The 15,768-nt window shown below is 33.0% G+C and overlaps 1 protein-coding gene across 1 annotated transcript in view; it reads left to right on the forward strand.

Moving 5' to 3' along the window:
- The first annotated feature begins 998 nt into the window (after nt 1-998).
- The window catches only part of LOC119829084 (DE-cadherin), a 179,220-nt gene continuing 164,450 nt past the window's right edge, over nt 999-15,768 (forward strand). The window contains exon 1 of the mRNA XM_038351459.1: nt 999-1,499. Within this exon, the coding sequence (XP_038207387.1) occupies nt 1,418-1,499 (82 nt within the window). The 5' untranslated portion in view covers nt 999-1,417. The remainder of the gene's footprint in view (nt 1,500-15,768) is intronic.

Below are 15,768 nucleotides of genomic sequence, written 5' to 3' on the forward strand. Positions count from 1 at the left end.
TTAAGTTTTAACCTTTGTATATTTCATATGCACCATATTGTATTAATTAAACCTCCACAAAAGGTGGTCGTTACTTAATATTTATGGCCTAGATATTTCCATTTGGTACAAATAAAGAAATGTTAAAATGAAGCTACCTTAGAGAAAACGAGTAAAATAAATAAGATCACTATAATATTACATTATCTGAGACTCACTCATAAAAATTATAAGGAGCAAATAAGTAATATTCCATTTTTATTAATATTAAATACCTAGTCACTACGATGCCAAGTGCCAAAAGTAAAATAAAATATATTTTCAAGTATCTCCATAAGTTCACAGGAGCACTTAATAATTCAATTATTTATAAGACATCAACATCTAATAAATAATAAAGATGTCAATGAAAATATTGCCGAATTTCTTGTCCTTTATAGCATCTGGAAATTACTTATTTATTGTTATTTACGTCTCTATTGATCAGCATCATTTAGGGTCTGTATCATTTTATTAAAAAAAATAAAAATGTGTTTATCGATTTCGATCGAATTCGCGAAATTTTTAGTATTTCTTTTTTACTCAAAACTTATTGAAAGGATGGTTGATAATATAATTTTTGTATAATTGACTTTTTGCATTGCACCTTTTTACGTAATAATTACCTAATATACATATTTATGTATTCGATACTGAGATAGATACCTATCAAATACATTTAGTAATTAGATACCTATTACATTCTAAGATGGTACAACGACCGGCTTTCCAATAAAACAGGATAAATATTCTATGCTACGGGAATAGCAATCCTGCTCCGGAGAGATCATGACTTCTTGTTTTTGCGCGAAAATAGCCGGTTTTTAAAAGTTTCACCGGTCACTAACGCTCGACGTAGTAGCTAAGTCAACGTTGCTGTCTAGTCGAGTGTGAATATAGATGCAAAAGGCGCATGCTCCGAAACCAACGGCCCGCCTCGCGCGGTTTCAACTTGTTGATTGTCCGCTCACTTCACGCTAGTCTAGTCTGCCGCGAACGATGCGCCGGGTGGTCGTGTCGCACGTCGCGCCCGTTACCGCTCTTAACTTCGAAATTGTTTTACGAAAGTATGTAAAGGTTTCAAATAAAAACTTGTGCAGGACTATTGCGACGATCGTGCCGTCTACTGTATAAGTAACTTAGAACGACCTAAATAAGTAGTTTTAAGTTATTGAAACTTAATAGGCTTACTCGTTTTACCTGCATGCTTCGTCCCACGACTCGTGCGAAGCGGTTACCTTTATTGGATAAACGAACATTTTTCAAATGGATGTGCGTTTGAATTCTGTGATAGTGTGCGTGTTATGTGTAAATAAAGGACTTCGTGAGTGCGTGCTTAAAGTCTGTGGCCAGTTTTTTACTCTAGTGACGTGCTTAAAATTGTAATAAAGTTAGGAAAATGCCTTTACGCGGGGGAGAGAGGGGCTTGCTCGTCGCGCTGTTGGTGTCGGTAGCGGTGGCGTCGGCGCAGTATACGAAAGGTAAAAACGGCTTTCTTACCTGTGTGTACGCAGCTAGGTTGCTCCGACCCTGCCATGCCTGTCGCCCCTTTGTTCTATAGCCTATTGTTCATTTCTCTGAATATAAAATTTGTGCTACCTGTCACAGGTGATGACGTCATTTTACGTCGAAATATTTTTACCATTCATTCGTATTATCGATTCATATCAGCGCGAGTAGTGAACCGTATTTCCTTCTCTTTCTTGATTACAACTTATTCTTAGCATATCGAGAATGTACTCATGTGCTTGATAAGAATAATATTATATGGAATAAAATCACGTTGACTCATAATAACCACACCTATTGTAGACTCAACACGAATAGGTACCTATTAATGTATTCTATTGTACATTATTTGCTTATGTATTTCAATAGTCAATACATACATACCTATATCTGTACAGTAGCGTACCGAGTCATGTTAATAATATTCTCATCAAGTCACAATATTTTTTTGGTTATTTGTTTTATCAATAAAAATTTCGAATCGCGCAAAAATTATTCCATGTTTAATATTATGCGGATTTCTGTTGTAAATACTCATTGAAAAACAAAAATTTTTGATATTGGTCAAAAGTTTGTCAAATACGTTTTGGTGAATTTTTGGGTGAATTTTTGGGTGAAAAGGTGCCTTAGCAAAGGAAATACTAATCTTGTAATGTAGATGCTATTGGCCAACTTAACAATTTTCAGTAATATCCATTTCAGTAATACATATTATTAAATTGTAGTGATATACTAGGATGCTAAACCATTAAGAAGTGTTTTGTTGTAGATATGTATATTTTAAAAGCTCTATAAGAAATAGTGTGTTTCTTCTTGAAATCGATCTAAAATTACACGAACAATCGAAAGACTAACATTGAAAAGCGTGGAATCGCTCATCATGATAAAACTATTTGAAACAGCACTAATGTAAGTACGTGAGAACGCACGTATCATCGACATGCATTATATTCTATTAGATAAAACAATAGAATACAATGGACGTGGTGACAATAGCTAGTGAACAGATCCTAAGCATTGGTACCTGAGTTATAAAACAATAGGTAGGTATTATTAGGTTATAGGTTGCTGTTACTGAGAGAAAATACGCTTATAAACGTGTTGATTGTAGAATAATGTATATGTACGAAGCGAGTTTTTTAATCACATTTTTTTTTACATATTGAGACTAATTGACATTATTTAAACGTTCTAAAAGTCTATATTATGAAACTAGCTTTCCGTCCCGGGCTTTGTCCTTGTAGTTAAAAAAAATATTTCCTGGCAAACAAATAAATTTTTACTGAGTGTAATTGACCGTATATGTTTACATCATCACTAATACATATATAGTACGAATACATAATTTTTATACGTAGGTACAGTATTAACATTAGATTAATAATGATTCTAATGCTAGTCAGTTGATTAGATATATAATAGGTACGTTTTTATTCATAATTTCTCTTCATACTTCGCGCGTTATTTAACTTGTATTATACAATCATTCGCAAATATAAACCCGGTGCATAATGTATACTTGTATTAAACTTTGTTCGCCTTCACCTGGGTGATAACAAGTTCAGAACACTTGCAATTGAGTGTATTATATTCGTTTCAACTTTACCATTGTAAAATTCGTTACATCTTTCTCCCCAATGGTCATCGAGACTTAGGATTGCATTATTTTCATAAAGTACGTCATTTGGAATTGACATAGACTAATGCTGAAAGTGTTACGAAAAATATTCTATCACCTCTTTTAAATAAATTGATCAAATGCAGGAGGAAATAAAGAACACCTAACTTAATATCACTTATTGCTTAGGTTTTTCAGATAGTATCTAGTCTTGTCCATATCAGAGCATTTGAACAGTGACAGCATTGGTTTTTCAAAAGTGTCTCGAGCCGTATTCCCTATCAAAACATATCATAATCGCAATAAGTTGAAAGCTTTCACTTTACTTAAAATTCAAATTTTAACTATATTACAAAGACTTCGGATACAGTCGTTTACCTCGGCGAAAGGTGGTCGTGACCACGACACCCATTGTTGCTTGCAATTGTTTAAACTTAACCGGTATTTGTAAGCAAAAAAGGTACACACAACAATAGTCCTTATTTGCATCGTGCTTGAAATTAGATTTGTTTTCTATATATCTGTCGCAAGTCTCGCTCTAGTCGACTGATTATGAAACAATCTATTCACGTTTAAATTATTTCTGTGAAATTATCCAGTCATTCATTGACACAATATAATATTAATATCTGGCAATACCTGTGACGTCGTTCGTGAAGCACTGAATATAAATAATAGCGTATTTTATTGATCAGTAACGTAACCATTCAACCAATTTTATCCAAATTAGCTCAGTGTGGGCATAATTCTGGTGCAGGCATGTAACAATAGTTATAATAAATTCCTACGTATAAATATAACTAGCTTTTGCTCGCGGCTTTGTACGCGTTAAATTCGGAGTAGTTTAATTGATGTTATAATTCATATAGTTACATATTCCTCTTCAATCACTTTATTAAAAAGAACCCCATAAAAATCTGTTGTATAGTTTTAAAGATCTAAGCATACATATATAGGGACAGACGCGGGAACCGACATTGCTTTGTAGTCATACTTATCTATCTGAAATTTGGAAACAATTGAATAATAACCACATTGAAAATATAATACCTTTTAAAAATTCAAAAAATGTTGAAAGCAATAAATCGAGGCATTTTTTGTCCTACAATGAATTATATCATGTTCTTACATTTAAATATGCCTACATTACATTACCTACTATGTTTTTTGGTAATCATACTACATATATATGATAAAATATAATTACTTACCTAAAAATATTTTCGACAATGGCATAGAATGGCTTGACAATGCATTTTATATTTCACTAGATAAATTAGAAATCATGTTATTTTGTAATATTGTACGTATATGCACGTAGTAGTGCGTTAGATTGCAATAATGAGTATGGGTCAAGGAAAAACGTGCAGAGTCTAGGCTTAGTGCACGTTCTAGTCTTTACCTACTTGATTTAATTACTAGACAATCTATAGATTTTGATTTTGATTGAAAATCTTTTATACCTCCAGTCTTCATTAAACATGCCTTCACCTTTTTTGTATTTATTTATTTATTACATTAAGGATCACCAACATGACATACACGGGTAGCATGGATGGTAAGTTTTATAAAATATCATTACACAGCCTGCAGCTATTTAAGTACGAACAAAATTGTGTCTTAATTATATATTATTATTAGTTTTTGACATTGAAAAAGAAAGCTCCAAACACATTAAACGCGAGTAAAACCTGGATACCACACGCTCTCTCTGTAAAATTAGATCACATATGCATTATTATATGCAACTCCCACACAGTTGATTCATCCGATTCCTCGTAACTGAAGCCTAGAAACTGCTTCATCAAATAGGTATTACCTATACCTATCAATATATATCACTTCTTATTGCTATTTGCTAAGTTTTCTAATTTCTACGTGAATAAGACTCACGATCGCTTATAAAATGGTCATCAAAACAAGTCCGATCGGTTGTAAAAAACAATCCTCGTAATTAACACTTTATTTGGTCGTAGTAATCTTCAGTCTTTAGTATCGCTCAATAAAAAATGCCTCATACACGCATAGGCTGAGTTTTGATTCGGACTCTTTGTTCCAAAGTTTCCCCACTTGTATATCTATGTCTAGTTGTTTATTGTGCGCCAATGCACGGGGCGATACAAAGCCCTGTGACACTGGCAATACGGAGAATGTAAAGAGATGTTCTGATGCCTATAGAAATAGAACGTTTATGTTTTATTAAAAAAAAAATTGACACGATGGATTCCTAGTTTGAAAAATAATTCCATAAAACAATTTTTTTTATATATTCCTTTCTCTGAATTCAAATGTTATGAATAGTTCATTTGAATGTTGTTCGAAACACACATACCTATGCAATCATGTACCTTATACAATACAGGAAAAGGAAGGTAGAATAGGAATAGAATTTTGTAATTTTTTTTTCACAGCCAATTAGAGCTACCCGTATTGTATTTCGAACTAAAAAGAATTTCATTTATGAGTGCATTGAGTTAAATAAAATATATATCTATGAAGTATGTCCTGCAATTCAACTAGATATCTATACAAATAAACAAACAACGAACTAAATGTCAGTATTGGAAACTAAAATTGCGACACACAATAACAAATCCATTCGCCTTATTTATATGTTAATGTTCAATAATAAATTATATTAATGTCTATGCAGAGTACAACTGGCTTTTATTGTATTTTATATTGTCCGTTATGAATCTATTGTTCTAAATTTCCGTTTGGAAATTGGTTTAGGTAAATGAATGCAGCTTGATTTATTTATGTCAGAAGCTGTTTGCCGCAGCACATATTTTGCTATTGTTTTGCTTTCTAAAAAGATGCTTATACTTCCCTGGAATAATTTATCCGACTGGACGACTAGCATTGGATAAAAACCTAGTGAAGCATGGTTGAACCACCATAAAAAGGTTTTTTTTACTCTAATCTTTTCAATGATACGAGGCGATAAAGTCAGAGTAAATTCTCAATCTATTTGTTTTGTGCACAAGTCACACAAAGATACCATTTATAGTAATAATAAAATATAATAGTTTAAAAAAACTAAAAAACACGCTTTGACAAAAATCATATTTTGTAAATTGAAAACTGGAATAATTTTATCAAATTAGTGTATTGTCATCGGTCCTCAATAAATCTTCAAAGTTTGAACGAAATCTGGCCGTTTAAAGTGGGTCAAAATCGCGCCCAAAGAAGTCGGTTACAAACAAACATACAGGTGAAGCTAATAAAAAGCGTGTAAAAATAACTCGCCAGTATGTAGTACTCTATAAGTATATAACTAATATATACAGTATAAAATAAAACATCTGTCCAACAAAGGAAAGCGAAAACTAAATCTATTTGGAAACCAGTAACGATCTATTAATTTCCTAGACTTCTGGCGTGAAGCGCGAAGCCAAATTCTTGGTGCACTGCGGCTCGGCGTGTCAATGCACTTGTGTTGAATTGAAAATAATTGAATCCAAACTCATTTGGGTCAATAGTGATATTGCTGTTTATCTTCCGACACATAACCTCGTGATTGGACTTCGCGTAATAGAAATGTCTCTTAGATTAGAACGATATGTGATCTAGAACGGTATGTGACCTTTGATCAGGCTATCTGTTGTAAATACGTTAATGCGAATATTTCCCTATTTCCCGTCCTCGTCTTTCTATTAAGCATACTACATATATAGATTGGTGCGTTCTTACAAGTCAAAAACGCACCTAAAAGTGCGTAAAGCAACAAGGAGACACGAGTTTCATTGTGTCATTGTAGAGTAGTTCATAAGAAAATATTATAATCTATTACGACCTGACTTGATCCACAGTCAAGGGCTATTTATACAGCAATACAAGGTTCATGTGTCACATCAAGCTTTTACTGTTCGAAAAATATTCAAATAAGTTGTAAAAGTGGACGCTAAATTTAAACTAGGTTGGTTTTTGCCCACGAAACCGCCGGTCCAAGCGACAACCCTTATCATGTAACATGTAGGCGGGGTGTCATGGAACTTTTTGCCAAGCAAACATAGCAAGCTGAGATTCTACAGAATATATCTATTTACAGGACGTTATTACCAACAGCCATAAAAAGTTTCTTGACTTAAGATCCACAAAAGTAGAAATTTGCGTCTGATAACTAATAGTTAAATAAATTGAAAACAATATGAACCTTCAAAAACATGTTTTGTGTATTTTAATATAAAAAAAGATCGAGAAATCATTCGACACTTATTGGTTGATTATTAAAATAAAAATAAAATATTGAATATTAAGAACTGCGGAACTCAATAGTCTTCAGAGATTAATATTCGTGTTGATATGTTTCGAAGTACGTACATTTAAAGCCTTTTAACCTTATTTCAAGTAAATGCTTGTAAACCCTGATCTTTCAATGACTTTAAAGTAACAATGTCTATATTTTTTTTTTATTTATGTAAATATCTGCATCAAGAATTCTCAAACTTTATAAACTAAAAATTCTCAGTGAAAAATATACAATGTTTTTATTATAAATGATTGAATTTTATTATAAAATATAATCAATGGCACATATTAAACATCCAGATATTTTCAATTTATAACCGACTTGCGGTCCGCCCTGGCTTCGCCTGTGGTATATATTAGCCTAGGAGTAGTACTCAGGGGTCACGTTGATGTCACGATCTAATAGTTAATTAATTTTTGAAATCATTCTAACAAAGTCCTATTATTGTAGGTGCTATAATAAAGCTATAAAAAATTATTAAAATGAATATTACGTATTATTTCTTCAATAATAGCTACCTAGTAAATAAGAAGAGGATTCTATAATGTGTGTAATAAACAGGTCGCGTAAGATTATTCAGCGCAGGCATAAAGAAAACTAGTACAGTATAAATTAAACCTTATGCCTACATAATAATAGGTATCACTACCAATTGTTCATAATGCATATAATTTGCACAATTATCTACTCGAATAGGTTCTATTGGGAGTTCTTGTTAAACATTCTTGTCCATCACATATACAATGTAAGTTTTTATGTGTTTGTTTCTAATGCACACTGGAATGGTTATTGTTTGGACGATACTGTATGAATAGAGTATGTGAAAACAGATTGTGCTCTTTTACGGTGTATAAATCATTTTCGTGAATATATTTGAATCCTTAAACTACTAGATTTTTAAATTTAATACGAGAGTATTATATAAACTATATAAGATGTTATGATTTATAAGCCAAATAGCAAATTCCAGTAATTTATAAATTAAATCTAGATTACTTGTTCGAAGCCTGTTATCAAGTGTCTAATAAGACACAAGTTCCGCCTTCGAAGTTATATCTTTTAATCGCTTCGGTCTTTAGATACAGGCTTATAGTTAAGTACTTTAGCCAATCGGTAACTAGTTGTTAATTATCCTTATAGAAGCTAGATGAGATGTGTCGTCCAAAATTTAAAGTCACATTGAAATTCGGTTGGGTTATTGCTTATATATTTGACTTACGCCTCGGATTCGCCCGTGGTATATAAACAGCCTATAGCTCTCAGGGATCGCGTATTTATCCAACTGTTAAATAATGTTTGAAATCGGTCTAGTAGTTTTGAGTTAAGCGAGTTCAAACATAAAAAAAAAATTATGTAATTGGTATTGATGTGTAAGAGACTATTTTATTTGTCAGAAGATTAAAATTCATCAATTGTAATACTGTACCCCGTACAATTATAAATGCGAAAGTTTATAAGGATGTGTGTGTGTGTTTGTTGCTCTTTCACGCAAAAACTGCAGAACCCGTTGCGATGAAATTTAGTGCGTGTCTACACTAAATTTCATCGCAAATCATCACTTGTGCACTAAATTTCATCTGTCTAGCTGGACAACTGGAATAACATATAGACAACTTTTTATCCCGATATTCCTACGGAATACAGACTTACGCGGGTGAAACCGCGGGGCGCAGCTAGTTTGTTTATATAAACCTGTTACGAAAATCGACAGGCATAATTCGCAATAGGTACATCTCAAGATACTTTTAAAGACAATGTTATTTATATTTATATAGAAAAATGTAAACACCCAACATGTTATTGTTTATATATATACACGATATAAGCCTGTATGTAATATGCTTCGTAATACCGACGCAAATGTACTGAGTGAATCATTTAATATCAATGTCAATGAGTGTCTAGTTTAATTAAGAAATTTGTAAGAAATACAAAGTCTTAGATAAGTTAGTGTTTTCGTTGTCGCTTTTAAAGTGTACGTATAAAAAGGAATAGCGTTATTTTAGAATATTGGGGTGAAATTGTTTATTATACATTAAAATGTTTTCAAATTGTTAGAACGAGACCAATTTTAAACAACATGGAAAAGATAATCTTTCATATAGGAGATATCATCAAATCGGTTGAGCCGGTTAAAAGTTAGGATCATAAACAGAAATGATCGAGTCGAACTGACAACTTCACCTTTTTTATTAATTCGTTTAAAAATTGATCTTTTGTTATATTTTCGATACACTCTCACAACGTCCGCACGTACAATTGTCAAATGCCATACATACAAATGTTCGAATTTTTATATTTAAAGTTAACAATCTCGCTTGCAATACTTGCAAATAAAGACGTTTGCACAACATCACGTAAAATATTGACCAAGGAATACAATGAAATATGGAAAAGCAAAATGCTCTTTCCAATATCCATTGTTATTCGTTTCATTCAAATACTATCATGTTCAAACGTAAAACGAGCAACACCAATAATAACTTCCTGTCTCACAATAAGTCATTCATTACCCTTAATTTATTCTTGCACCTTACCACATTGTTAAACGGTTTTTTGCTCTTGTTCACTGTACATTGCTGGGTTAGTTACTGTGGTTAAATGGCCGTGAATTGAGGCAGCGATGTAATACGACGCTGGGGTTCGTTCGCCTGCGCCAACGCATGGCTTCTGACCCGGGTGCCATTGTGGTGACGTCATATTTACCGGACCGGTGACGTTGGCCTTAGAAAGCGAATGCCTTAAGAGTCACAGTGGCTTTACCTGTCTTTTGATTTTCTGTGTTAGTCACTCGTGTGATTCAGCTACAGTTTTGATTGCCTTTGGATCGGTAATTGGAGGCGTTTGGCGCCAAAGTCACGTTCTTCGGTTCGAAACATTATAACTTTGCTTTGTGAACATTTGGTACCACAATGGTACCTACATAGTATCATAGAATAATGTTTCGACGTATGCAAAGACCATTTGCCGCCAATTAAAATGTATGTTCTGTGTCATTTCTGAACCTCAACTTGAAACGAAATACCGTGAAATTGCTTCATGGCAACGTTAAGGAAAAATAAACGAACAGGCAAATAAATAAACCAATTAATATTTTCTTGTGTTTTAATTTACGCGAGTACTATACATTTAGAAATTAAAGACTTTTTAAGTAGACTGTAAAGTGTTCGAAACGTCGGGTTAATAATAAAATGAATATCGCGTTTAAAATCCGTTAAAATGTTTTTAATTTCTAGACCAATTAACACAATCACATTTATATAATATTAGCACAATAGTAATATTCGTTTATTTAAATTACTCTTGTGCTAATATTTAAGTAGTATGAATTTTTCAACCTAATTATGTTTGAAAATAACATAAATAAATAAGTGATATCCATCTATCACTATTACCTATTCGGCAAAGCAAAATACAGTGTTATGTAAATAACATTAATATGAATAAAACCATCATGCAATTGAAACAAGCCTCGACACACGATACCGGGAGGTGTAATGTCAATGCCACATGCATTGGCGACCGTGCATTCCTTTCCCAGAACCAGCCTCTTGTTTGTGCAATCATTGTATGTATAATTTTGCTATAAAAATCATTTGAAGGCGTGAATTGCTTTTTTATGCGCGTTTAAAGGATAAACTTACGTACAACGTGGTATGGGAAATAGTTTAGACTATTTTATTGTTATAAATAAACAGTGATTATTGTTATAATTGATATAGACTAGTACATTAATAGTCTTATAATTTTGATCGAGTTTCTTTGTTCCTATGTATAAGGTCGATTAAGATACACATAGTATATTTAAATAGTAAATGCAACACGAATGTGAACGGTGCAGTAGGCTGTGGGTGTTACACGGCATATGCAAATGCTGCCCTCTAGCGGACATATTGGAAAATATTTAACTGTTTAATTTTTGAATTAAGAACATTTGATTTTTTTCAAATTGATTAGAAACATGTTTCAATGTTGTTAATAAGCTGTTTCTTTAGTTTGGTGCTTTGTTATTTTTAGTATATTAACATTTTTAACATACTTAATTCAGAGTTGACAGCTGTTAATCTTACGTAAATATAATCTCTGTCACTTCAAGAAATTATTTGAGAACTTCTTTTTTTATTATATAGACATAGCTGAAGAGTTTGTTTGTTTGAACGCTCCAATTTCTAGAAATACTGGACTGATTTCGAAAATTATTTCGCTATTAAATACGTACGTGATCTCTTGAATGCTATAGGCTATATATATACGTACCACGTGCGAAACCAGGGCGGACTGCTAGTACAATATAAGACCTAACATTCCAAATAATTTCCATGATATGTGCTTCACCCGGTAAATGATAATAAAATGTTGGAATCTATCGAGTATCAACTTAGAAGTATAGCAATAGTAGGCAATACGACATCGTTTTTATTGTTATGATTACGATATCAGTATAATCCGGTATGAAGGTAGATTCTTGTGTGTTGTCGGCGCTAACTTCAAGCGGTAGCTATATGACCCTAATGTTCTTGTTAGTACGCAAATAAATGTGGTTTAAATACTTTTTATAATTGAAAGTGTAAGATATCTTCATTTAAATATTCCATCGAATAATTAGTGTGTAGAATTTGAATAATGATTTATTGATACAGTCACAAAATTTACTTTAGATAGCTGATGTTTTATAGTTAGTTGCAATGATATTTAATTTCTTAAATAATCTTTGTTTATTGGTAGAAAAAAACTTTCGAGGTTGTATCACAACTTGATTGAATTTACAACTAGCCCCTCGGCCCGGTTCCGCCCGGATTGGCCCGATAAAATAAAATATATGACACTCGCAGATAACGTGGCATTCTTTCAGAAAAATAACTTTCAAAATTGGTTCAGTAGATCAAGAGATTACCCCCTTCAACGTCACACACCTGTTTTAAATAGATCTGCATACATTAATTCTAAATATAACGATAAGACTATTCTAAGTATATCCCAACTACAGTTAGTAATAACTTCTCATTAAACTTGTAGTGATGTAGTTCAAGAACCCGAGTGGAATTTGCAGGTCGATAACTACGGGTTGATACGGCTGGCTGCCGGCTATCGATAATGATAAGTTGATAACAGAAGTAGCTCAGGGATTTTATATGCAGTATGCACCTTAGGGCGCTTGCAAACCGCTACGTGTATACGTTGCTATGTTGTGATTTTTCATTTTATATCTTGTCATAATTATCAATTGATTTAGTTTTTTTTCCTAATGGATGTTGGATAATTACACTAGTTAATTATTCTTTTAAGAACATACTTATGCTTCGTGGTAATATATATTCGCAGTAAAATTTGAAATTAAAATCGGAAACTTTTCTTAAAATTATCTACAGTCTATTGTGAATGGGTATAGATAACAGTAACCATTCATATGCGAGTAATGGCGAGTAAGAACCAATGACACACTGACACAAATAGGCAAAGTTTAACCCATTTCGTTCCTCATACCTACGTCATACAAACCGCTTTGCCGTGCCGTGTGAAGAGCCCTTATAACGTGTTACACGATTACCGATCATTACAGACACGCAACTTACTGATTGCGAATTCGAATTCGGCCTGCTTTTAATTTTGCGGTCATTAATTACCTATTCTGTAATCGATTCCCATCTCTTACTCGTCTATCTATTTTGCACCTTGTCATTTCAGCGCACGGCTCATTGTTGAATAATCGGGTCCAATTTGATATTTTGCACAAAGCTGTACGTCCATATTAGGTACCTATCGTATTTTTCTAAGTGAAGTGAGTATCGGTAGAGGGTAATTCAATCATGCCAATATCGTAGTAGCTGGCTGTCAAGTTAAGTAGGAGTCTAATGGAAATCTTGTGTAGGATGTATACTATTATAACGTTTATGTGCTGTGGAGGGAAGCATTGTGATATATATAGGTGCGTAATGATAGCTTTGATCGAAGAAAAGTTTCTGTTAATAATGATACCTAATCACATCTTAGGTATGTTATTTTATAAAAATCACACTTTCATTTAATGTTATAATAGTGTCATTGGAATAAGTATAATAATTTAGATTAGAAATACATGTTATGGAAGTCGATTTAGATTTCGAAGCCCAGGGCAGTCAGCCCTCAAAACTATTTTGTGACAAGTTAAATATGATTATATGTTTGGCGAAGAAAATATAAATAGCAAGGACATTTAATCAAGATTATTAGCTAACAATGTTCACTATATTAATGTCAAATTAACTTGTCGTTATTTTGATGAATTTCAAATCGTGACTCGAAGTTAATTAAGTGTACAAGATCTTGGGCACGATAGGGATAAAAAACTGCTGAAAAATCGTATAAAAATTGTTACCCTTTCTTGAATTGAACGTTTAATTTTATCGTAAAGGTACCGATTGGGATGGGACAAGAGGATACGTCTCTATACGATAAGTGCTCCTACCTGTAGAATGCTGGTCGATTATCTTGGGTTGTTATTGGGCGTATGTGTAATACATATGGTCCTTGTTATTGAGAACGGATTCCAATAGCGTCGCCCTACTTAGATTATTGCATGGCAATTAGTTCGGAGTTTATCCGGAGTTTGATTAATAGGTCAAAGAAAGGGTTCTTTCTTTCCGTATAGAGATGCGAAGATTTTCTATGATTGCAATGAGAAATAGTTAAAAGAACAGAAGGATTTAAGATGATTTGCACTTTGCATTTTCACATATAAATAACCAAATCTTGTACGTAAAATTCAATTTATTAGGTCCTACAAGAATAAAGCTTACAATAAGCGAGGTTTTTTGTTAAGTTTCTTTGCATCTGTGACATTATCTCCATGAACAGACTGCAGACCCTACATTTCGAATACACTCTTTAAAGTTCAGACATATTTCTAGCTAAAGGATTGTGCATATTGTTATAGTTTTCAGGTCGTTGACTTTAATATTAGTCTGGGATTTTCTCAAATACCTCAAAGGAGATTTCATATATAAATTCTTTTAAACGCTCGCTTGGAGTTTTCTTAACAATTTTCTTGTGTTAGGCACTAAGTAATTATTTGAAAGTGAAAGGATATAAAGATTATGGTTAACATACCAAGAATCATAAACCAGTCAGTCATATCTTCTAAAATCGACGGTTTACCAAGATTTTACATGGTGAGTTACAATTCTCTTACAGCCGGTTTCATTGTAGGCTCTCAATATAAAATCTATAGACTGGGATTCATTGTTCGATGTACATCGCTTCCTTATTCGGTAATTCGAAAACGACATCTTCAATTTCATGTAACGGATCGCAACCTAACCGAATTATATCTGTAATATGTATTATGTACCTACGTACCTATTTTGCAAATTCCATTTAAAATTTTCTGAATAAACCTACGCATGTTATCGCTCTCCATAATTGTCTATTCTGATTCCAACGATATCGAAACATGAAACAATTAATGCGATCCCAGAGAGTTTATTTTAAAACGAAGAACAATTCGCTTTGCGGGTAACTACGCCCCCGGGACACACACGACGATATCCCTTAATAGGAATCTATTGTGCTATCTGTGCCGTTTAATTACAAATATTGACCGGGAGTTTATTGCAAGACTAAGGATTTCATCCTTGTGTATGTATAGATGGTTGGGCTTAAGATTTTTTGAAGTTTCGGCCAAAGATATTAGCTGGTTTATGGATATCGATTGGTATTCTGAAAACTTTTGTTTTATGAGCTATAGACGCGTTTTGTAATACTTTAAAGAAACCCACAGTAGTAATGATACAATAGGTACAGAATGCGTGGTATGCTACATTGAGTCTGTATCAATCATAATATTACCTATTTCACATAAAAATGCTAAAATATAATATTTTGTCAAATTATTCTTCAAATTCGTGATTAAATTTTTAGTCTTTAGAAATCAATAGATTTTTCATTAAATTGCGTATGTATGTGTCCGTGCGGCCCTATGTACCGACACTGTCGGCTGAGACCATTGATTTGAAATCGTCATTTGCCGTCACGTTGATCTTATAAATATGTGCGTGCGTTATTCTGCTGTTCCTCTAAAGCAATGAATATATATTTGTTCACTAGTCTTTTCTTGCATCGGTGGCGAAATATTTACTTCTCATAATATTATCACTGTCACTGTAAGGCTTCTGAGGAAGATGATCGTCCTTGAATCTTTTATGCCCTAATACATATAAGGTGTACAAAAGTTCAGCAGATTTTTCTTAATTTCCGAAACATTTTATCCCTATGGTCCTTGAACTTCTAAACTTTTGACAACCGCGACGACCACAAATTAAATTAAATGACAACGGGCTTAGAATTGCATTAGCCAGTTTATACAATTTAGTGGGGCTACGAAAAACTGAATTAA

This window comes from Zerene cesonia, chromosome 9 (assembly GCF_012273895.1).
Source record: "Zerene cesonia ecotype Mississippi chromosome 9, Zerene_cesonia_1.1, whole genome shotgun sequence".
Taxonomy (NCBI): domain Eukaryota; kingdom Metazoa; phylum Arthropoda; class Insecta; order Lepidoptera; family Pieridae; genus Zerene; species Zerene cesonia.